Source organism: Boleophthalmus pectinirostris, unplaced genomic scaffold, assembly GCF_026225935.1.
Source record: "Boleophthalmus pectinirostris isolate CB_2022bp ecotype Guang Dong unplaced genomic scaffold, ASM2622593v1 HiC_scaffold_16, whole genome shotgun sequence".
Lineage (NCBI taxonomy): Eukaryota > Metazoa > Chordata > Actinopteri > Gobiiformes > Gobiidae > Boleophthalmus > Boleophthalmus pectinirostris.
In genome coordinates this window covers 7148417-7171014 of record NW_026571095.1, presented here as the reverse complement: position 1 = coordinate 7171014, position 22598 = coordinate 7148417, and the positions used below count along the sequence as shown (strand labels likewise).

At 38.1% G+C, this 22598-nt stretch overlaps 1 protein-coding gene across 1 annotated transcript in view; it reads left to right on the top strand.

Moving 5' to 3' along the window:
* Window positions 1–868: 868 nt before the first annotated feature.
* Window positions 869–22598, top strand: part of tmie (transmembrane inner ear) — a gene marked incomplete at its 5' end in the record, with an annotated part of 118318 nt that continues 96588 nt past the window's right edge. Inside the window, 3 exons of the mRNA XM_055151743.1 lie at window positions 869–909; window positions 1098–1219; window positions 17209–17358. Coding sequence (XP_055007718.1) covers window positions 869–909; window positions 1098–1219; window positions 17209–17358 — 313 coding nt within the window. The remainder of the gene's footprint in view (window positions 910–1097; window positions 1220–17208; window positions 17359–22598) is intronic.

Here is a 22598-nt window from a genome sequence, read left to right as displayed (position 1 = left end):
CACATACTATTCAACACTAAAACTAGTATAGAGTACATACTAATTTAAAGGTCCTATATTGACTCTTGTGAGCTTTAAGCCATGTTAAAATGATTCTCAAAAACATGTCTGGATTTTTTTTTCTTTTTTGTTTCATTCACATGTGTCTGTCTACATCTCCAAAGCTCAAAATGTGGTGTCATGAAGCGGTTGTTTTCAAACTAACCGCTGCTATTTACCGTTTGTTCTATAGCAAACGGGTCTTTAAAACATAATTCATCGTTCCTTTCTCTTTGCCACAATACTAAATTTTCAAACTCCATTTCGATACTAAGACTTGAGACTCAAGACTGATTCCGATACCACAATGATAATTAATGGCATTTAATTTAACTATCACCATGGAGACAAGCCGAAAACGTCACCAGGTCAAGTTATAGGTCAAATCTGTGGAGAAGTGGGGCTGTTCACAAAAATAATACATGTTTTTGTGGTAGTTCTGAGAAATAAAAACACAAATGTAATTGAATAAATACAAGATATATTTATATTTATATGACTGCCATACTGTGGAACATTCCAGAACGAGCAATAACATCACCAACAAGCAGACAATATAAGACAATATAGTATAATTAAGACAATATAATGTAATTTTCAACATGAATTTCTTTTTTATTCCCATGTGGCCTTATATGTGTGTAATCCTCAGTGGTCCAGGCAAGATGCATAGTGGCCCATGGGTGTATAATAGTCAATGTGCTCTTGTTCTGATACACCTCAACATATTCTAAAACTATTCCCTGTCTATTGCCCTGTCAGTGTGACTTTTTCTATCAATACCTGCTCAAATGAGTATCAAGTTTTGATTCTAGTTTTAGTATTGATTAGTATCTGCTTTTCTATACTTTTGACAACCCTACATGAACCCAAACATAAAATCAACACTATTTTGAATCTACTCGCAACATAAAATACATTAATAAACCTAGAGGTGTGTCTCTCTTTTGTTTACTCCATAGGCTTGCATTTATTATTGTTAGGAGACATATTATTTGGACTAATGCATATATAAAAAATCAATTTCTTTTTTATTTATTTATTTATTGGTTTTTTTTGCAGCTTCTACCGACGGAACCCCCCAAAAAGCCTGACCCGGTGACGTCAGAGACAGTGGTGTTCTGGGGGCTTCGCTTATGGCAGGTCATCGGTATCTTCTCCATGTTTGTATTGGCAGTGGGTGAGTATAACTGTTATTTTCAAAGCATGTCTGGAGAAATAACTTCGGGCATTACTATGTGATTATGTTGCCTAAGTATAGATTATGAAGTGGGCTCTTTCATATTGAATTTAAATCTGCTTATATGAGGATGTGCGGTGGGGGAATTTAAAAAGAGTGAAAGTAAACAAATGTTATGTTATTCTGAAAGTTTTCTTAGTTAATTAAATAGTTGCCTACTTTTAAAGGGGCCATATTACACTATTTTTGAGTTATATTTGTGTTATAATGTTTCCTCATCACAAAAACATGCCTCTAATTGTGTTTTGTTTCATTCACACATGTTAGACACACCAATCAAAATTTAGACCGGGTTTTTTGGTCAAACAGAAAACATTCTGTTCCACCTTGTGATGTCATGTGGTAATACTCCACTGTGTTTGTAAACTCCACACACCTTCACTAGAATCATTTGGATCATTTCAGTCCTGGAATTGCCCATCTTTATTAAACAAAAGGTAGAAGGGGCTGTTAAGGTGGAATGACAAATTTGGAGCTTTGGAGATGTGGACAGACTAATAAACCAGGATTACTCAAACGTGTGAATGAAACCAAACACAACTTCAAGCCTGTTTTGAGAAGCTACAAACATATTATGACCAGTGTTGGGAGTAATGTATTATAAAAGTAATGTATTACAGTAATGCGTTGATTTTTTCTGTAACGCAGTAATGTAAGGCATTACAGGGGGAAAAATTGTAATATTTTACTCGGTACAAATGTGAGTAACGCGCGTTACAATGCTTTTTTAACCTGGATTGAAGTGGTGGGTTTTTCTTCATAGAAATTCACTAAAATCACCTCGATATCAGCAGCGGTGAAACGCCGGAGACGCGGCCGGATAGACCTTCAGTTAACCGCGGGTGAAAGGACCGACCCAGAACTCTACGCTGTTTAGACCTGGTTTAGACCTGGGTCACTTCTGGTTTAGACCTGGTTTAGACCTGGGTCACTTCTGGTTTAGACCTGACTTACAGTCGTCCCTTGCTCTAACGCGATTCACTTTTCGCGGTCTCGCTGTTTCGCTGATTTTTAGAATTTTTTTTTTGTGCAGTTTTGCATGCCTTTTGTTTTTAGTGTATGAACACGTATTGCGTTCCTCCCGCTGTGTCCTGATCGGCTAAGGGATTCCTGTCTCCTGTACAGTACAGTACAGAATATGTTCAGCTGCCAAATTTAAATACATGTTCAATCTGTATCAGTGTGATTCTGAAGTGCTGTACGGTTGCAAGTTTTCTCTCCGACAAAATCCACAACGTTGACGAAATGTTCTGCACCGACAAAGTCTCCTGCGCTCACACCCAAAAGGCAGAGGAAGATGCAAACCATCACACAAAAAGTTGGACTTCTGGACACGTTGAAGGAAGGTAGAAGTTACGCGCTGTAGCAGAGTCTTGCACTGGGTCTTGTACCCGCAAATAGTTGCTGAAATCAGGGCCGCGAGCCCGAGCAGCAGGGTGTCCATAAAGAGCGATTGGGCGACAGCCGCTCTTACCTCCGTGAGGTGCGGAGGTAAGAGGTCTCCTTCGAGCCCATCCTGACAGTGAGTCCTGTTTTAGTCCTAGTTCAGTTCTGGTTTAGTCCTCCTCTTCAGTCCTGGAATCAGTCTGAGGTTAGTCCTGTTATAGTCCTGGTTTAGTCCTGGTTCAGCTCTGGTTTAGTCCTGGTTTAGACCTTGTTTAGTCCTGGTTCAGTCCATATACGGCTCAAAAGTTCAGCTTTTTCGCAGTTATTTTGGTGAGAGTAACTTAAAGTAATGCAATAATAATGTAATGCCTTACATTTTAAATGCAGTAATATTGTAATGTAACGAATTACTTTGAAATGACAGTAATAAGTAATAAATAACGCATTACAGTTCTAAAGTAACTTACCCAACAGTGATTATGACTTAAAGCTGACGAGAGACAATAATGTATAAAATAAGACCTTTCAAGTCTTATCTTCATGCTTTGCCATGAATGTTTCACAGTATGGCATTAAGTTGACCTATTGTGCATTCTTTTAATTACACATGACTAAAAGCTCCCTTTAGAGACATGCATTGTTACTGTGAACATAGACATAACCTTTAACTTGGCCTGGTAGTGTCACCTGCTTGTATCCTTGGAGATGGATAAGTTTAATGCCATTCTGTGAATGTTCAATAACATCTCAAGGAGACAAGCAGGTAGCAGACCATCCACCAGAAGAATAAAATAGTGCAGACCTAAATTATTTGACTTTAAAGAAATACTATATTCTGATACCGGTTTGACCTCTCTTACTAAAAGAGACATGAAGAGGTAGATCCAAGCTTCATTTTGACACTGTATTATTTGAGCTTCTATTTAGCATGCTTTGATGGACAGATAATTATAACTGTTCTATCAACTCAGTGACAACTTTGTGTATTCTGCTAACAACATGTGCACACTGGGTTTCTTCTTTTGTTGAGAAGAAGTTGTTTTCCTTTTGTATTGTGTATGTATTTATTCCCTATACACAAACTACAGGAATGGGCTTCAGATTTGACTCTAAACAGAGCTATCTCCCTTGATTTTTCAGTAGTTTGAGAAGCTTTCAAAACAGGTCAAATGTTGGCTGTGATCTTCTGAGTGGTCACCTGATGGCCTTTTTCACTCTGAAGTTCTTGTGTGTATAAATGGGCTGAAAAATACTCCACTCAAATCATTACTATCAAGAAAGTGTAGTTTTCTCCAAATGCTTTTCTGAGGTCGTGAGGTCACCTGTGTTTTAGCTACATACACCTGCAACAAGTGGTCCACGTGAGGAACTTTCTGCTGTCGAAGAGGACCATAAATAGGAAATGTTAAGTCAGAAGGATTTACTGAGTCTCATATACACTGCCAGTCTCAAGTTTGGACACAACATTTCCTTTAATTTTTTATTTTTATTTTTCCAAATTTAACCTGTAATTTGGCTTTCAAGTCTCCATGGAGATTCTTAAGTTTATGCTTATACTGTGGACAGTGTTGGGAAGGTTACTTCTAAAATGTATTCGCCTACAGATTACAGATTACATACCTCAAAATGTAGTTTGTAACAGAATCCATTAAATTACTTAAAGTGAGTAACGTAATCTGAATACTTTGGGTTACTTGATTTGCTGTAGAGAAGCAAAGACTAGGATATCGTAACATAAGATGTTTTGTCTGATAAAAGACAATAAAAAGTCCAGACTTTACTGAACCGTTTTAAAAATATTATTGATAGAAAAGGAGGAGACATGTCCATGCAGCTTTAGTCCTGTTAAATCCTGTTTTAGTCCTGGTTTTAGACCTGTTTTAGACCTGGTTTAGACCTGGTTTAGATCTAATTTAGATCTGGTTTTAGACCTGATTTAGTCCTGGTTTAGACCTGGTTTAGATCTAGTTTAGACCTGGTTTAGTTTCCGGCAATGAGTCTAATTACTGAAAAAAAAAAGAAAAAAAAAAAGGGATATAGCCCAAAATGTGAAAACAGGAAAACAGGAAAATACCACCGTGTAATCCATTTATTTCAACAAAGTAACTGGAATCCAATTACCACTCATTGAAACAGTAACTGTAACCAAATACAGTTACTCAAAATTTGTACTCTGATTAAGTAACTCTGGTACATGTAATCTGTTACTCCCCAACACTGCCTGTGGAACAGTCTACACACATCTCCATGGAGACAAGCAGATGTTGGACCCTCCACCGGACAAGTTACACAGTACTAGAGCCCGACCGATATGGATTTTGTTGTGGCAGATATGAAACCGATATAATGGGAGTTGGAGCTGCCGATAGCCGATATAATCACCGATATATTTAGTGATGTAAAAATTCACTGTAAATCTTGAATTGATTAAAAAACTTAGGTTTGGCTCTAGTGGATTCTAAATTGGGTTTATTTAGGCAACATTTATTGTTATTTTGACTCTTTACATCATATTTACATACAGTAGATTGGCCTAATGGCATTTTTGCATCACATTCTAGCTGCTAGTGATGGGTATTCCAGTTTTTTTTTTTTTTTTTGGAGAACCGGCTCTTTTGGCTCGGCTCACTAAAGCAGCTGGCTCTTTCAGCTTCCAAGCGACTCTTGAGATTGTTTTGTTGCAAGCAGGACTAAACCAGAACTGAACCAGGACTGAAAAAGGACTAAACCAGGACTAAAACAGATTTAAACTAGAGCCCGACCGATATATCGGCTGGCCGATATTATCAGCCAATATGGGCACCTGGAGACATATCGGCTATCGGCCGATATGCTTGCTGATATGGGCCGATATTTCACGTGGGCATGTTATACCTCGTTATAAAGTTTGGACTCTCATTTAATCCAATTTACAGACAGATAAATGTCCTAATATGTGGCTCCGCATCAGTATTTATCTGCGGAGTCATTTGTCTGTGTCCGTACTGTACCTGAACACACCACCTGACGGACGTCACTTCACTCGTGTGTGTTTGTTTACACCCGCAGCCGTGCGCAACATTGAGATTATTTTCTTTTTCGGACAATCGGTTTGAGTCTGGATTAAAAGGACATTTATTAGTGCAGACTTGTGATGTGAGGAGGAGCCTGTGAGAGCGGTGAGTGTTGGAAATACATCGACTTTGAAGCTAATTTAGGTTTTGTTAGCGGTTAGCTGCTGTAGCTCCCGCACATAAACAGACTGTTTTCTATTGGTCTATTGTAAAGTGACTATATTGGCCGTATATTTGTTACTGGACCTGCATTGATATGTAAATGAGCTGTGAATAGACATGTGAATGATCCACATTTATGCATATAATTAACTACCGCGGTGTGCAGCATTTACGGCTAAAGGCTAATAGCGATAGTTTACTAGCTAGGAGTTATGGGTCGGTCGCGATCGAAGCGGCTCTTAGAGCCGGCTCTTTGAAGCGAACAACGGGAGCCTGCTTCTTATTGGGAGCCGTGTTTTCTCTTTTTCTCACTTTTTCTCTTCATGCCGCATGTAGACCCGTAGTTTGACAGCAGCAGTGGCTGAAAACGAAACTTTCAGAAATCTGCGTGTGCATCGGATAAAAAAAAGTGCATATTTGGCTGCAGTTCAGCATAAAATGAATAAACCAGGACTAATCTTGGGCTCGAGTGCAGGAGAGAGATAAAAACCGAGTCCCGACACTCAGTCCTGGTTCAGTTTTGGTTTAGTCCTGCTTGCAACAAAACAATCTCAAGAGTCGCTTGGGAGCCGAAAGAGCCAGCTGCTTTAGTGAGCCGAGCCAAAAGAGCCGGTTCTCCAAAAAAAAAAAAAAAAAACTGGAATACCCATCACTAGCAGCTAGAATGTGATGCAAAAATGCCATTAGGCCAATCTACTGTATGTAAATATGATGTAAAGAGTCAAAATAACAATAAATGTTGCCTAAATAAACCCAATTTAGAATCCACTAGAGCCAAACCTAAGTTTTTTAATCAATTCAAGATTTACAGTGAATTTTTACATCACTAAATATATCGGTGATTATATCGGCTATCGGCAGCTCCAACTCCCATTATATCGGTTTCATATCGGCCACAACAAAATCCATATCGGTCGGGCTCTAATTTAAACCATGTGTAAAACAGGACTAAACCAGAACTGAACCAGGACTGAGTGTCGGGACTCGGTCTCTCCCTCACTCGAGCCCAAGATTAGTCCTGGTTTATTCATTTTATGCTAAACTACAGCCAAATATGCACTTTTTTAAAAAAATCCTGTGCACACGCAGATTTCTGAAAGTTTCATTTTCAGCCGCTGCTGCTGTCAAACTACGGGTCTACAAGCAGCATGAAGAGAAAAAGTGAGAAAAAGAGAAAACACGTTTCCCAATAAGAAGCATGCTCCCGTTGTTCACTTCAAAGAGCCGGCTCTAAGAGCCGCTTCAATCGCGACTGACCCATAACTCCTAGCTTATAAAGAATTTTGCCTTTAGCCGTAAAAATGTGCGAGCTGCGGTAATTAATTATATGCATAAATGTGAATAATTCACATGTCTATTCACAGCTCATTTACATATCAATGCTGGTCCAAATATAGCAAATATACGGCCAATGTAGTCACTTTACAATAGGTCAATAGAAAACAGCCTGTTTATGTGCGGGAGCTACAGTAGCTAATCGCTAATAACAAAACTAGCTTCAAAGTCGATGTATTTCCAACACTATATAATCTATCACTATAATCTCAGTGTTGCGCACCGCTGCGGGTGTAAACAATAGCACGTGAGTGAAGTGACGTGACTCTCGGGGTGTGTTCAGGGGCAGTACGGACTCAGACACAGACAAATTACAGCGCAGATAAATACTGATGTGGAGTCACATATTTGAACATTTAGCTGTCTGTAAATTGGATTAAATGAACATAATGTAGAGAGTCTAAGATTTATAACGAGGTATAACATGCCTACGGGAAATATCGGTCCATATCAGCAATCCAGGTGCCCATATCGGCCTGCCGATATATCGGTCGGGCTCTACACAGTACACCTTTAAATAACTCTACTGAATATTTTTCAACATAGCAAAAGGATTTAAAAACAAAGTCAGCCTAAATATGCAGGGTTTATGTGTTAAACATGTGTGAATGAGACAAAAAACAACTCCAGGTTTTTTTGTGATGAAGGAACAGCATTATAACTGAGATCGGAAAATATGGGCCTTTTAACTGTCCTGCTTTTATATTTACTCTGAAAAAATACATTGAACTCATGAACAATAATAAAGTTAGTTACACCACCTTTACATGTTGTTTCTTCTTCAAATACTGCAATTTCTTGCAGTTTCTTTTTCTGTAGACATGTTTACTTCCATCCCTCTTCCTCTCCCAAACAGCTCGCCACCCACTACAATTCTAATTTTGTACAGTTATTAAACTGCACTAGAAAGTTCTTACTGGACTAAATACTACAAAAGTTTATACTCAAGGATACATCAGTGGTGGAAGGTAACAAATTACAAAAGTAAAACTGCAATACTTAAATAAAGTACCGATACCTACAATTTGTACTTAAGGACATTTTACAATGGATACACTGTAAAGAATTTCTCTGTAAAATAACAGTAAAGAGCTGGCAGCAGAGACGCCTGCACATTACTGTTATTTAACAGCATTTGTACTGTGAATTCACCTCACGGCATATTGCTGTAATAGTGAATTACAGTATATTTCTGTATTTTTTTAAATTTACAGTAAAGTTCTGGCAGCAGAGACGCCAGCACTTTACTGTTATTTTACAGTAATTTGACTTTACAGCTTATTATTGTTTCGGTGAAATACAGTATATATGTGTGCTTTTTTTTTTTTTTAATTTACAATTAACTACTGGCAGCAGAGATCCTCCAATATACTGTAATTTTGTAGTTTCCATACTGTTGACCAATTCACAGATCATAACCTATTACAGTAAAAATAAAATGCAGTATTTCAGTGATTATTTTAATTTACAACATCCTTGGGTTACTAAATGTTTACTGTAGCCAGGCATAATACAGACTCAGCACTTTAGAATATCTAAAATCTCAAAATTCACTGCAATCAAAATTAAAATAGTTCTGTGGACTATGGCTTAAACCTATGCATAATAACCAATAAACAATTTACAAAGGATATAAATCACACAAATATTTATTGAAACAGGCATTGTCAATATGAATACTGTTACTGTAAAATACAATAATAATACAAAATAATAATAATAATAATAATAATAATAATAATAATAATAATAATAATAATAAATAAAAAATGTTACATGACAAGCCAAAGAGATTCTGAGTAGCAAAATAAAAATAGCCAAATAGTGTCTGCAGGATGCAATGGCAATTAACAAAAAATTCTCAGAAAATTCTCTTAGACCTTACCAAACATGAAAGCACAAAAAAAGTTGTAACTGTTTCCATACTATTGTTTAACAAATACCATACTGAACTTTACCTTGGATCAACCAATTGGGCCAAACACTGAGGCGACTAATAGAAAGGAAATGAGTGTTTAACCTAGAAAGAATTAAGGAATGCTTATATGCTCTCAAAAGGCAGTTTAAGTATAAATTTACTCCAGTGTATTCTCTGCTGTTTGCAAATATGCATCACTAAGAACATCTAAAAGTATGTATCAATAACAACATTTGTAAAACACACTTTTCCAAGATTTTGAAAATGTATATTAAGACAATTGTGAAAATACACATCAGTAAGAACTTGTTGAAAATAGGCATCAATTACAACATTTGGGAAGAAACTGTAGGTAGGCTGTTTTTTCCTAGTCCTGTGAGGTACATGTATATGTTCTATTAAAGAGCAATTATATCTACAGCATATAGATTTACTGGAATGTATTATCTGCTGTCTATAGAACTATACCTCAGTAAGAATTTCAGTCAATGGCAACATTTGGGGAAAAAAACTATCTAGTCCTCCTGGTTCAGTCCTGGGATCAGTCCTGGTTTAGAAATATTCTTGTGCATAGGATAGAAATCCGTGCATATTTGTCTGTAGTTGAGCATAAAATAAATATTTGTAAAGTCTCAAAAGAGTCCAGTCATACATAGAATGTATTGTGTGCATTTTATCCATCAGAATACAAACTGAAAAGTTACAACATCAAGACTTACAATCACGAAATGAAAATTTACGATTACACTTTCTTCAGTACGAATACAAATTCACAGACACAACTCGACTGTCAAAAATACAACATCATTTCACAAGCAGAAGAAACATCAATCGAGATGCCGGACTTTTGGGCCGCATACAGACTGAACCAGGTCTAAACCAAGACTAAACCAGGACTACACCAGGATTGAACCAGGACTGAACCAGGACTAAAACATGTTTAAACCATGTAACCATGCATCTCGATTGATGTTTCTTCTGCTTGTGAAGTGATGTTGTATTTTTGACAGTTGAGTCGGGTCTGTGAATTCATATTCGTACTGAAGAAAGCGTAATTGTAAATTTTCATTTCGTGATTGTAATTCTTGATGTCATAACTTTTCAGATGGATAAAATACACACAATATATTTTATGTACGACTGGACGCATTCGAGATTTTAGGAATATTTATTTTATGCTTAACCACAGACAAATATGCACGGATTTCCCAAATATGCACAGATTCTATGCACACAAATATTTCTAAAAGCTTTCTTACTCCATAGTTTTAACTCTTAAAATAGGTCTCTGAGGTATTTTTACTTAGTTCTGTGACATAGATTCATGTTTTAAACTTTTAAAATAGTATGTGAGTTAGGCTTGTGCTTTACCACCAAAGAGTCCCGTAAGGCTTGTGTTTTACCTCTTAAAAGTAAGTGCATTCGTATGAGTAGGTGTGGACAGTGATTCAAAGAGCAATCATCTCAATCATGGAGAAATGAGTGTCACCAGGCTAGTTGTTGTTCCTCTTCCTGGCTTTATTCCAGCGTTGCCACTCTAAACAGCAACAAACACAATAATCAAAAATAAGGGACGTACAATAACATTACATCCTTCGTAAGCTAGGTAACCATAAAATAGTTATTGAGGATTGTTTCAGACGAAGCACTACTGAAGGCCTAGGTGTGAAATGCACGCTCTGCCACTGGAATTATTATTATTATTATTTTTTCCATGAGACCACTTTTCATCAGCCAATTTATTCCTGTCTGTGTGCGTGTGTCTGTGGCACACAGGAGACCAAATAACATATTGCAACAGACAGACAATTTAGATAAATTAAATTCCAAATTTCAAGAAAGCAAACCCATTTTCAACAGTCTAATTGTTACAAAATCATTACGCCTCATGTAAAAGTTGTTTTACCAAACAAGGATTAACTTTAGCTAACTTGCCTCAATTCAGTGTTTAACAAATTTCATTCAGACTTGACAGAAAGTAAAATAAACTCACCACATCATCTCTGATCTCTGTCATTTCACTATTTCCTCATCCACCAACTGTAGTTTACTCATTATAACCCCTTAATACACTCTGCTAGATGTAAATATGTTCTAGCTTTAATTCATGCACCTCTTTCCCTCCTGGTTATGCTAACGTGACTGTGTAGCATTAACTGAGCTGCTTTTGTCACTCGTTCGAAGGAAGAGCAGTATATTAAACTGACCATAGCAAAATCAAATGCAAAAAATAAATTACAATAACACACTCACTTACTAGATAACTTGTTGAGCAACAGTTCGATTTCAAACATGATTTTACTTGTATTCTCTTGGCAAAGACAGTTTTTACTTACCGTTTTATTTGTAGATGCACAATCCAATGCAGAGGAAGCAGGTCGTCTTGCAATGCATGTCTCCGATGCACTGGCAGTAAAACTTTCCCTCGCAAGTTTAGCGCGCACCAGATTTCAAAAATACTGTAGTTTACTGTGATTTACTCTGATTTATTACATTAACATACTGTTGAAGGCATGTGTGCTGTTGCTTCACGTTCAGCAGCCCACAATGCATTGCAAATTACAGTATAAAACTGTATTACAGTAATAGAGTATATTACTGTTGGAAATTGGCCGTAAATTTACAGCAATTGCTTACAGTGTACTTTTACTTCACTACATTTTAGATTGGACTAAAAATTAAAATGTACTTTTCTTTATGGTTTGAGACCTGTTTAAATGACTGACACTTTATTTTTAGTACATTTAATTTGAGATTCCGTTCCAACTTTGAGCAAAACAATACATGAAAACACAAAAACAGCTAGAAAAATAAGAACTTGATTAAATCTTAACTTAAAATTCTTGATCAAAATCACTACACTTCACCCTTTGATTGTTCAAAAAATCTGTGGAAAATACTTTTAACTCTTTAACACGTTTACTTAAGTAGATTTTTTTCATGTGATACTTTTACTTTTACTTAAGTAACTTCTTGCCCTTGCATCTATACTTTTACTTAAGTAACAAAATTGGGTACTTCATCCACCATGGATGAAAACTACAAAAGTTTATACTCAAGGGTACATATAACTAGGACATAGGTATGCACACACAGCAAAAATCATAACAAATGCATAGAATCATGTTGTATTTGCCAAAAGTCCATAGTGTTCAAACCATCAGTCAAAAAGCAGCCACTTAACCTGAAATGACTCAAGTCTTACATTTCCTCCTCTGAGCAAAGAACAACCTCCAGATCGGCAGGGCAGAACTCCGTGTGGCGGTGCACAGTGGAGTGAATGCCAGCACCCGTCAGCAGGAGATGAGCTGTCAGCACTGATCTGCTGTCAAGGAGACAAGCAAGAGAAGCCATCAGGGCAAATTACAAGTCAGATCTGTGGAGAGGGAGGTTTGTTCACTGTAAAAATGTACTGTAATTTTGAGTAATATTGATGCCACGCTATGGGGTTTTCTGCCTCTATATACTCCTACAGTATATATGGCAGAATGTTCAGCAGTTACCATGGTGACACAATGAACACATTAGCTAACACAGCAAGAAATTTTTAAGATACTCTGAAAATTAGGCATTTGATTTTCAACAGAAAGATGACAGTGACTAACTGAAAAACAGAATGTTCAGCTGCAAAGTATCAGTAAACACCTGTACTCAAATAAATGTGCAATAGATCAATAAAATACCATACTGGGAAACATTCCTCACAAAGTACTAACCTCTCTATGGAGACAATGTATGAGAAACAAGTTAGTAGCCTATATCTGAGGCCTTATGTCTGTTTATACAAATCACCAGCAGAGGGTACAAATACCCCAGCAAAAACCAACCTGTTTTCATCAGGCCTAAAATTTTTGTTGTGTCTTTGACCCAAAACCTCTTGTCTCAGTCTACGTGCAAGTCTAACAAGCAAAAAGGTGCAAACAGACAAACATTCAGGTGCATCTAGTAAATTAGCATTAGCACTAAAACTTTGCAGCTGTAATTGCTAACAAAAACAACTCATGACCTCAATTTTAACTTCAGTATGTAGACCTCATCTAAATTATGTTACAAGCATTAGATTTTTAAACCATGCTAAGAAACACAAGTAAAGTAACACAAGTAAATGGTATTTATTGTTTGATAAAAATACTATAATGATGGGAACCACATGTATGCCCTTCCCACCCTACTGCCAGTGTGTGCATAAACTGCCTAGTGATGGAAATTTAACTGCTGTAAAGATTATATGCCAGTGAATACAGAAAAGAGACATTGCTTTTAAAATCACAGAGGAGCACTTTTCAATTACCACCAAATGACGTCAAAGGATGAGGTCAAAAGATGAGGTCAAAAGATGAGGTCAAAAGATGAGGTCAAAAGATGAGGTCTAAGCATTTTTCATACCTGTATTTTTTTTTTTTACAGTTTCCTGTGCAGTTGGCCTTGAAATGACTCAGACCTTACATTTCCGGATATATGAGCCAAGAATGGCCTGGTGATTAGTTGTGCTGTGTACCAGCGTCTGTAACGGGCTGTGCCTTGTCAACACAAACAGATCCCACTCAGCAGGAGATGAGCTGTCAGCCGCTGATACAGGACTGACACTGAGCTCTTTAACTAGACAGTGTCATGGCAGCAGACAGAGGCTGGTATTACACAATAGCACTGGACTACACGTACAGATGATGACGAAATATTACCATTCTAAAATTCACTTCATTTTATTTTCAGCCCGAGCACCGACTGACATTGTGTCCATTGTAAGACTCTAAAAGGTGCACTGTGTAACTTTTCTGGCGAAGGGTCCGTCAAATAGTTTTGTCCATGGAGACGTTATTGCTTTGTTTGGAATGTTTCACAGTATGGCATTAAACCTTTCAATCTTCACGGAGATCAAACCAGACAAAGTTACAGGTCAGATCTGTGGAGAGGCGCGCCCGCTCACAGTCAGAATGTCTGTTTTTCTTGGTATTTTTGAGCTATAAAACCACCTGTAACTGATCAATGTAAAGAAGAGCTTTTTAATGTCACACTGTGGAACATTCCAGACAGAGCAATAACATATCCATAGAAACAAGCAGGTGACAGACCTCCAACCAAAAAACTGTCCAGTTCCCATTGTAATCAGTTCACTATGAGGTTATACAGCATTTGAAAAGAATGCCGTCAAAAAAGTTGATAAAATTTGATTAAAAATTCATACTTACACATATTTTCTGCCATTTGGAGAGATAAAATCCTTGCAATGCTTAAGGGCTGAAAATTTTGGAAAAAAGTTTTGAGTAGTTTTTTCTGACAGGCTTTGTAACTGTGGTTAGATTTGTGATTTATATTGTCAAATCAGGATCTTATTCACATTTGCATTTTTAAAACTAATACAATATGTTTCAAGGTACTTTGATGTTGGTGCTGATAATAATGGATTAAATGGTTTCTTCTCCTTCTTTAACCTAGACATTCAAATACACAGTCTTATACAGCTTCATTTTATATGGAAATATAATATATTACAACACACTGTATAGAACAAAGGCTTTTTCAACTTTTTTAAAAAAAAAGGGAGACCCCTATCAGGAAAATTACACAGTTGACCTTTAACATGGATGTACTTTGGTTAAAGGGCCCATATCACGCTGGTCTCTGTTATAATGTTATTTCCTCATCGCAAACACCTAGAGTTGTGTTTTGTTTCATTCGCATATGTTTAACAAACAGATCCTGCATATTTTGTCTGTGTTCTTCTCTCTGTTGTGGAAAAAATATTAATCTCTTGAAGAAAAAAAAAATTAATCCATTTGCAAAGCCTCATGTGTTTTTGGAATACGGACAAAGGTTTATTCTTCTTGTTACAGCAGATATGGACAGGGCCTAGGTCTGCCCTGGCCACAGACAGCCTCTCCCCCAGAGCATTCCCTCTTCCATCTCCCAGAGCATCTCCCCTCAGAGCATCTAAGATCTGAGTCTCTCTTCCTGAGTCTCTGCCCCAGAGCATTTGAGCTCTGAGTATTTATACAGAAATACAATTTACATACATATCAAAGCAGAGTGAAACTTGTCTCACAAGGCAGAGTGACACTTGTCTCATAAAGCAGAGTTCTAATCAATTTAACATACATTTGAGGACAGGTAGTACAGTAAAGGGCTTCCTGAGGGTGGGGACAGTTATGTTTGCTGAGCCTTTACACATGTTAATGACTTGTCTGGGTCTCAGGTGGAAATCACATTAATTTACACAATCACAGATTGAGAGAAATATTGTGGAAACAATATAGATTTCCATCACATCTCAAACAGAAACCACTCAAACACAGCTTCAGGTATGTTTTTGATGAAGTAACAACATTCTAACATAAGCTCACAGCAGTCAATTTTGCGAAATATGGGACCTTTGAACCATTATTTTAAACACACTGTTTATATATATGTTCATATTCACCCAAAAACAGCTTACAGACTCTGAAGTTATTCTACTCAAGGTAAAACGTCAAAAACAAAAATAGCTGGTGACGCTTCATGAATATCCAACCATGCATGGGATGAGTACCAAACTCTATCTCTCAGCACACACTCATAAGACAAACTATGCACAAAGACCCTCAAATGTTCTCTTATCTCTTTCCAATTTTGTCATTGTCAAGTCACTACATTAAAACTCTAGCTGCCAAAAAATAAATAAATAAAGACTTTATCACCACTTCCACTCCTCAGAACAATAAAACTAAGTTGATTCACCACTGGAAAACTGAGATACATTAAATTAAAACAAACACTTGAAGAAAACCTTCCAGCAATGTGTTTACAGTCATTTTTCTCCCTGAAGCAGTTGATTAGAGACACATTTTTCAAAGATGAGTAGTAACCATGTTGTAATTGTCTTTCCTTCTCATTTACCCACTCCAAGTTGTATTTAGAGAAGTGTTGTCATGATACTAAAATTTCAAACTCGATTTTGATTCTAAGGAATAGACTTGATACTCAGTATAGATTCTGATACTACAATGATGATAATAGATTAGACAATAGAATGTGACTTTAAACATTAAATTGTAGTAAATTCTTTTGTATTTTCATGTGTGTTATGGTCAGTGGTGCAGTAGGTTCATGTTGGTCCATGTTTGTGTACTAGTCTATGTGCTCTGACACTTGTTCTGATACAACTCAACATCATTCTGAAGAGGAAAGCTTCATTTCTGTCCTGTGAATGTGATTTTTTTAGTATCAATACTTGCTCAAATGAGTATCTAGTTTCAATACTGGTTTTAGTATTGATTAGTATCTGTTTTTGATACTTTTGACAACCCTGTTTTAGATGTATTCATGCATGTTTGAGTAATATTTATTCTGCATTCAAGGCACCATTGTTCTGAAAATCCATGTTTTTACTTATCTCCATACATATCCACTGCTCTATGCTTTTCCTTTTTTTTTAACTGTCTGTGATGTTTAAGACATTTTAGTTAGATAAGTTAGTTTTGTTTTTTTGTTTTTTTGATTAGTTATTTTAGTTAAGTTCATTCTAATTTTTCACAAATTATAGTGAAAAGTGGGAGCAGGATTGATGTCTAACCCAACTGTCCTCTGTGCAATTACAAACTCTTGTGTGCTGACCATATATTGCAATCATCAATCAAATGTGAAATGAATTGTCCAGAAGAATTATTAAAAGCCCACTACAAAGTTTAAAGCCCCACCCTGTAACTTTTTAGCCACAAAATAGACTAGACTTACATGGGGACTTTTTTTTGTATGTTTTTATTTCACTGAAAAACATAGAAAAAACATGTGTCTTTACTGTGAGTTTGCTTCCATCACCACAAACCTGACTCTTATTTGGTCTGGAGGCAGGCTTTCTCCTGCTTGTTTCCATGGAAATGTTTTTTACTATAATATATTCCACGCTATGGCATGAAACCTATCTCTTTGGAGAATGTTCCGAAGTATGGTTTTAATCTTGTATTTCCAGAGAATCATGCATGACCTCCAGAAAGTTACCTGGTTGCTTTAACCTGCTTGGTTCAGTTCCTCACCATACACTTCCTCACCCCAACTTGCATTAAAAGTGTTCTCACATCTCTCTGTCCTCTTTCTTGCAGTCATCACACTGTGCTGTATATTCAAATGTCGAATCCCAAGAACCAAGAAGGAGATCGAAGCACGGCACGCCATGAGACAGGCTGCTAAGAAATATGCCAACACGCTGGAGACAGTGCCACCTCTGGAGGAGCTCACCGAGGTCCCGGGCTGTGAGTACATTTCACTCTGTGCTGTGTGTGTGGAGATTTAGATTAAAACAGTGTATATGACAGACTTTCATGTTTTTTTCCCCTTGTTTTTGGGGTATAGCATGTGGTTAATATTTTTTGTAGTTTTACATCAGCATAGGAAAAAATATAAAAGAAAAGTACAAAAATACAGGAAGTAGTTATTTTGATATTATTCATATTTCAAGAATTTTATGGAAACTCATGCAAACCAACAAAACCTTTATAGGAAATATGCATCACCTGCTTGCCTCCATGGTTATTGTTTCCCTGTAATGTCCAAAAGTGTGGCATCTGGCTAAAAATATACGTGTGAGCAGGGGTCGCCTCTCCACAGATCTCTCCAGTTGATCTGACCTGGTGGTGCAAGCTGCTTGTGGGACTGGAAACAGATGGCCAAAAACAGAATTTGACTTTTCCATTTGACCTATTTTCATTATTTTAAGACGAAGCAGAAGATTTAATTTTATATCTTCAAAAATCTGAAATGGTTCCTGTTTATTTATTTAATACCATGACAAACCTATTTTTTATTTTGATATTTTTTACCCATATGCTCCTGTCAAAGAGAAAGTGCCTTAAGTAATAGAACCTGTAACTGTCAGGATGTAATATCTGATTTTTGTCACTGGACAAAACAATCACTATCTTAGTCATATCTGTCAGAAATAATGTCACAAAAAAACAACTTTTACTCAAGTAAGAGTACTCTGACTTCAAACTAAATATTACTCTAATATTACAAAAGGTCACCCAAGAAAATGTAAACAAATACTACCAACCTCTGATTATATAAAGCCTAATTATTGTATGAAAATTAAAAAATCTACTCACTGACCAATTTCTTCTTCATTAGCCAAAGCAGGCCAGAGTGCACTGTCTTTTCATGCATATTGTTCATTGTGCTGACCTATTACTTGCCAGTCCAAATTGTACTCATTGTTTACTTCATTAGCATCTGAAAACTCTGTGTAATGTGAGAAAGACACTTGACAGGTCTTTAAAGGAGACGCTCTGTTCCAGTGAATATTGTGCCCAGAGAAGGCTGAAAAAGCCAGTCTTGTAATTACAGCCTGTCAGTTTGGTGCAGTCAAATTGCTTCTGTTTACTGAACTCTCAGGCCTCTTTAGGCCTTCTTTAACCCTTGGCTGAAAAAAATGTCATGGATAACAATGGAAATACTGTGCAGTTTAGACTTAGACAAACTTTATTGATCAAAAAAAAAAAAAAAAAAGTGGAATTATTTGGACACAGCAGCTCACACATCACAATAATATAATAACAAAGAGCAACAATATAAATGCAAAAGCAAAAAATAGCAAGATACTGAGGTTAAATAACAATTTAACATTTATAATAATTGACATGAATATATATTGATACTTTGCAGCTGATGTCATCAACATTCCTTGGGGATGTGATGCTAACTGTAGGCACTGCTTTGTTCGAAGCTCTGTTAAGCCTTAGTCACAATAACCCGCAAGGGCAAGGTGCTCACATTTCTTGGCCCGGGGAGGCCCGTGGGGTTCCGTAGAGGAGAGAGAGTTTTCTCAGTGTTTCGTAAGGGTGGTGCAAGTGTGGCTTGCAGGAGACTCGTATGGGACCCTGGGAGAAATTTTGGCAAAGTGGGGCCTGCGAGTGTCGTGCGGGTCTTAAGACTGTTGTGAGGCAATAGTACGCCATACTTAAGTGCCACGCAAGGGTCACGTATGAGTCAAAATCTCGTACGAGCCACTTGCAACACACTCTAGTTGTTTGTACGAGGCAAGTACAAGCCTCTTACGCGGCCCGTGCGACAGTCTTACGAGATGTGGCTCTTATCGCCATGCTATATTATACTGGGCTTGTCATCACCACTTCATCACATCGTACTCATCCATCGTTCGACCATGGCCATGCCAAGACGGCTCTTACAACTAGGGTGAAGTTGTATGACATGAGGGTCGTCCGCTTCCCTGTGGCCGTCGCGCTGTGGCCGCTGTCGCTGTCCCCACTAAAGGGTGAAGTATAGTTCTGCTTTGACTCAACGTGCACTGTCGCCGTCGTTTTGTCGCCGTCGTTTTGATTTATGGATCTGCGTCGAGGTCTGTGCACCGCAAAGGAATTTACCGCCAAAACACTACGGGGCGACGATATCTGTCCATTCATATATACGGTCTGTGTGTATGACCTGCAGACGTATAATCTCTGAAAAGTTCCATCTCCGACATGATATTGAACAGACTCATTAGTACAATATCCCTGTGTCACAGAAAAAACACATATATTCCACTGAGTCGTGTCCTTTTTAAGTCTGAGAGAAGCTGACTGCGTCAGGGCACAAGAGCAATCTGTTTTTTGAGCACTTAGTTTATGCAAGTTAGCCATGTGGTTTTGTTTCTGTTAAACATAAACACATATGCGCAAAGCTGCATTTAACACATTATTTCTCAATGTATATTGAAAGAAAGGAAAGCCGACAGGAAATGTATGTAGAGCGGTGGTAGGGAGGACCAAACAAAGCCCTTATCTTCCACGTCGCTTCCCCTGCTGTCTGTTTCGACGCGTAGTTAAGGGTGAAATATAGTTCTGCGTTGACTCAACACGCACTGCCGGCGTTGCCTTGTCTCCATCGTTTTTGATTTATAGATTTGCGTCGAGGTCTGTGCAAAGCGAAGTAATTCACTGCCAGAACGCTAGGGGGCGACAATATCTATCCATTCATAAATACGGTCTGTGTGTACGACCCACAGATGTCTCTGAAAAGTTTAACATGAACCATCTCTAATGCGATAAAAGCACAGAACAGACTCACCATTAGTACAATATCCCTCTGTCACAGAAAGAACACCCATATTCCACTGAGTCGTGTCCTTTTTAAGTCTGAGAGAAGCTGACCGCGTACCAGGAGGGAGCTGTTTTATGAGCGCTTTGTTTAAGTAAGTTAGCCATGCGGTTTTAAGTTTCGTTTCTGTAAAACGTAAACACATATGCGCAAAGCTGCATTAAACACATTATTTCTTAATATATACTGAAAGAAAAAAAAGCTGACAGGAAATGTCTACAGAGCGGTGGTACGGAGAACCAATCACAGCTCTTAGCGTCTGCGTCGCTACCCCTGGTGTCTGTGGCCTTTTGACGCGTAGTTAGAAAATTTCGGAGGTGCATGTCTGTCGACGCAGAGGCTCTGCGTAGGGGGTACGCGTCAACGCAGGCTCTCTGCATCGTGATGCAGACGTTTTGACGCTGGACCGTAAATTGGCCTTTAATGCCTCGCTCTCTGACTGCCTCCTCCTCTGCCTGGTGACCTGCTGTGGCTGCCCCTGCTCCTGCTGCAATCTCCGGGCCCTCAGTGTCACGGCCCTTCCCCGTCCTCTTGCCCTTTGCCTTCCTTTTGGGGGTTACGTGACGTGATGTGTTATTGTCGGAGTAGCGACATTTCCATTTTTTATCAAACGTCCCTGCACTCCAACAGTTTTTTTTTTCCTTTTTCCTCTGGGTATGGCTCTAGTGCTGAATGTGGGTCGGTAGGAGCTGTTCCGTATGTGTCCGCCTCTGCTGCCATTAGAGCACCTCTCGTGCCATTAGAGCTTTACGCACGCTGCTCTGTTAGCAGAAGAGGGGCTACATACGCCTGACCTCCTGCAGGTGAGAGCGCGGTGGACATGCCAGGTTAATGAGTGCGTAAAAGTCCACATCTTTAAGCACGTATGAGGAGAAGCAGCTCTGCAGCCACCTCTTTATAAATTTTTATGAGTTTATAAGGGACCCATGCCCCATGACCCACCCTGTGTGTATGTTGAAGTGCCGTAAAGCAATTTTGTTCTTGCGAGAACAAGCCCTGAGAGCTGACACTGGGTTGGTGGCAACAAAGTTCCATGTCTGGTTTTTCCGCCCAGATACAGCTGGGGGCACTAGTGTACCCTTCAATCGCTCCAAAATGTCATTATGTAACCAAAGACATTAATTAAGGTTAAAAAAAAAATTACTTAGTTTTGCTTTACGTGGAGGAATTCAGAAATGGCTCATGTTTTGGGTTGATGGGTAAAACCAACCAATGGAAATCCAGCAGACACAGCGAGAACATGCAAACTCCACACCCATAAACCCTGGTCTGCTGTAGTCACCAACCATATGCTCTGCCAACTCAAACATAGCATTCATTTTCAAACTTGGAAATGAGTGAATTAGAAAAGTACATAGGAATGAGACCTTAGCATCTGTGTTTAGCACCGTCCATGACATGCCAGACAGATGCTGGTCTGATCTTCTCCTATAATTACACAAGAACAGGTCACTCTTAGCCGCCTCCATCTGCTGCTACAGATGTTAGCTGTCCGTTTGCCGTGGGAATACATTAGCATAGCCAGGACAGGTTGACATTTCATTTTTCATCTCTTTTTGGTGCATTACTTTAATATTATTTGTTTACTTCCTGGACACCTGTTCCATTTAATGGAATGTTTGTGAGTTGAAAATGTACTGAGAGCATTTGAGGGAGATGTATCTCGCCCTCTGCTGGTTGCAGTGGGTAGTGAAGCATGTCTAAATGGCTAAAAAGCAGCTCATTGCACAACGAGATAACTAGTTATTCCTAACATCTTAATTATTCACATCAGTGTAATGTAAGCAGTATAAACTGTGGAGTGGAGGTGTCATATGTAATAATGCAACTAGCACATCATCCTGGTTTGAAGGAGCAAAACAAAATTGACTTTATATGAAAAAAAAAAAAAGGCTACAACCCTTTTTGTTTTAGACTAAAAGGCAGTTGTCAATGCACAATGAATAAAAATAATGATTATGTTATAACTAAATACCAGGGAACGCATACTGGATACTTGTGATGTGTGGTGTGATGCTAACCTCGAGCACGGCTCTATCTGAGACTTTGTTAGACGTTAATCTGAGCTTTACTTTAACACAGTCTGACTAGAACGAGCTGACTTGGCTGGAACTAATGGTGGGTTGATTTGTGCTGTTAAACAAGTCTGTCACACGTAAACATTACAGTTCCAAGATAACTAACAGTTTTTCAGATAGTCTCTCTCACCTTTTCTTTCACCATCAAACACCTAAACAGGACCATGAACGTTTGTATTGATCACAAGCGCCTGAAAATGTGTTGTTAAAATCAATTTTGCGTTTTTCCTTGAGTTTTCAGATGATCTTAAAACATTTTTGACAGTGTTTGCTAATATGTGCATTGTATCACCATGGTAACTGCTGAACATTCCACCATA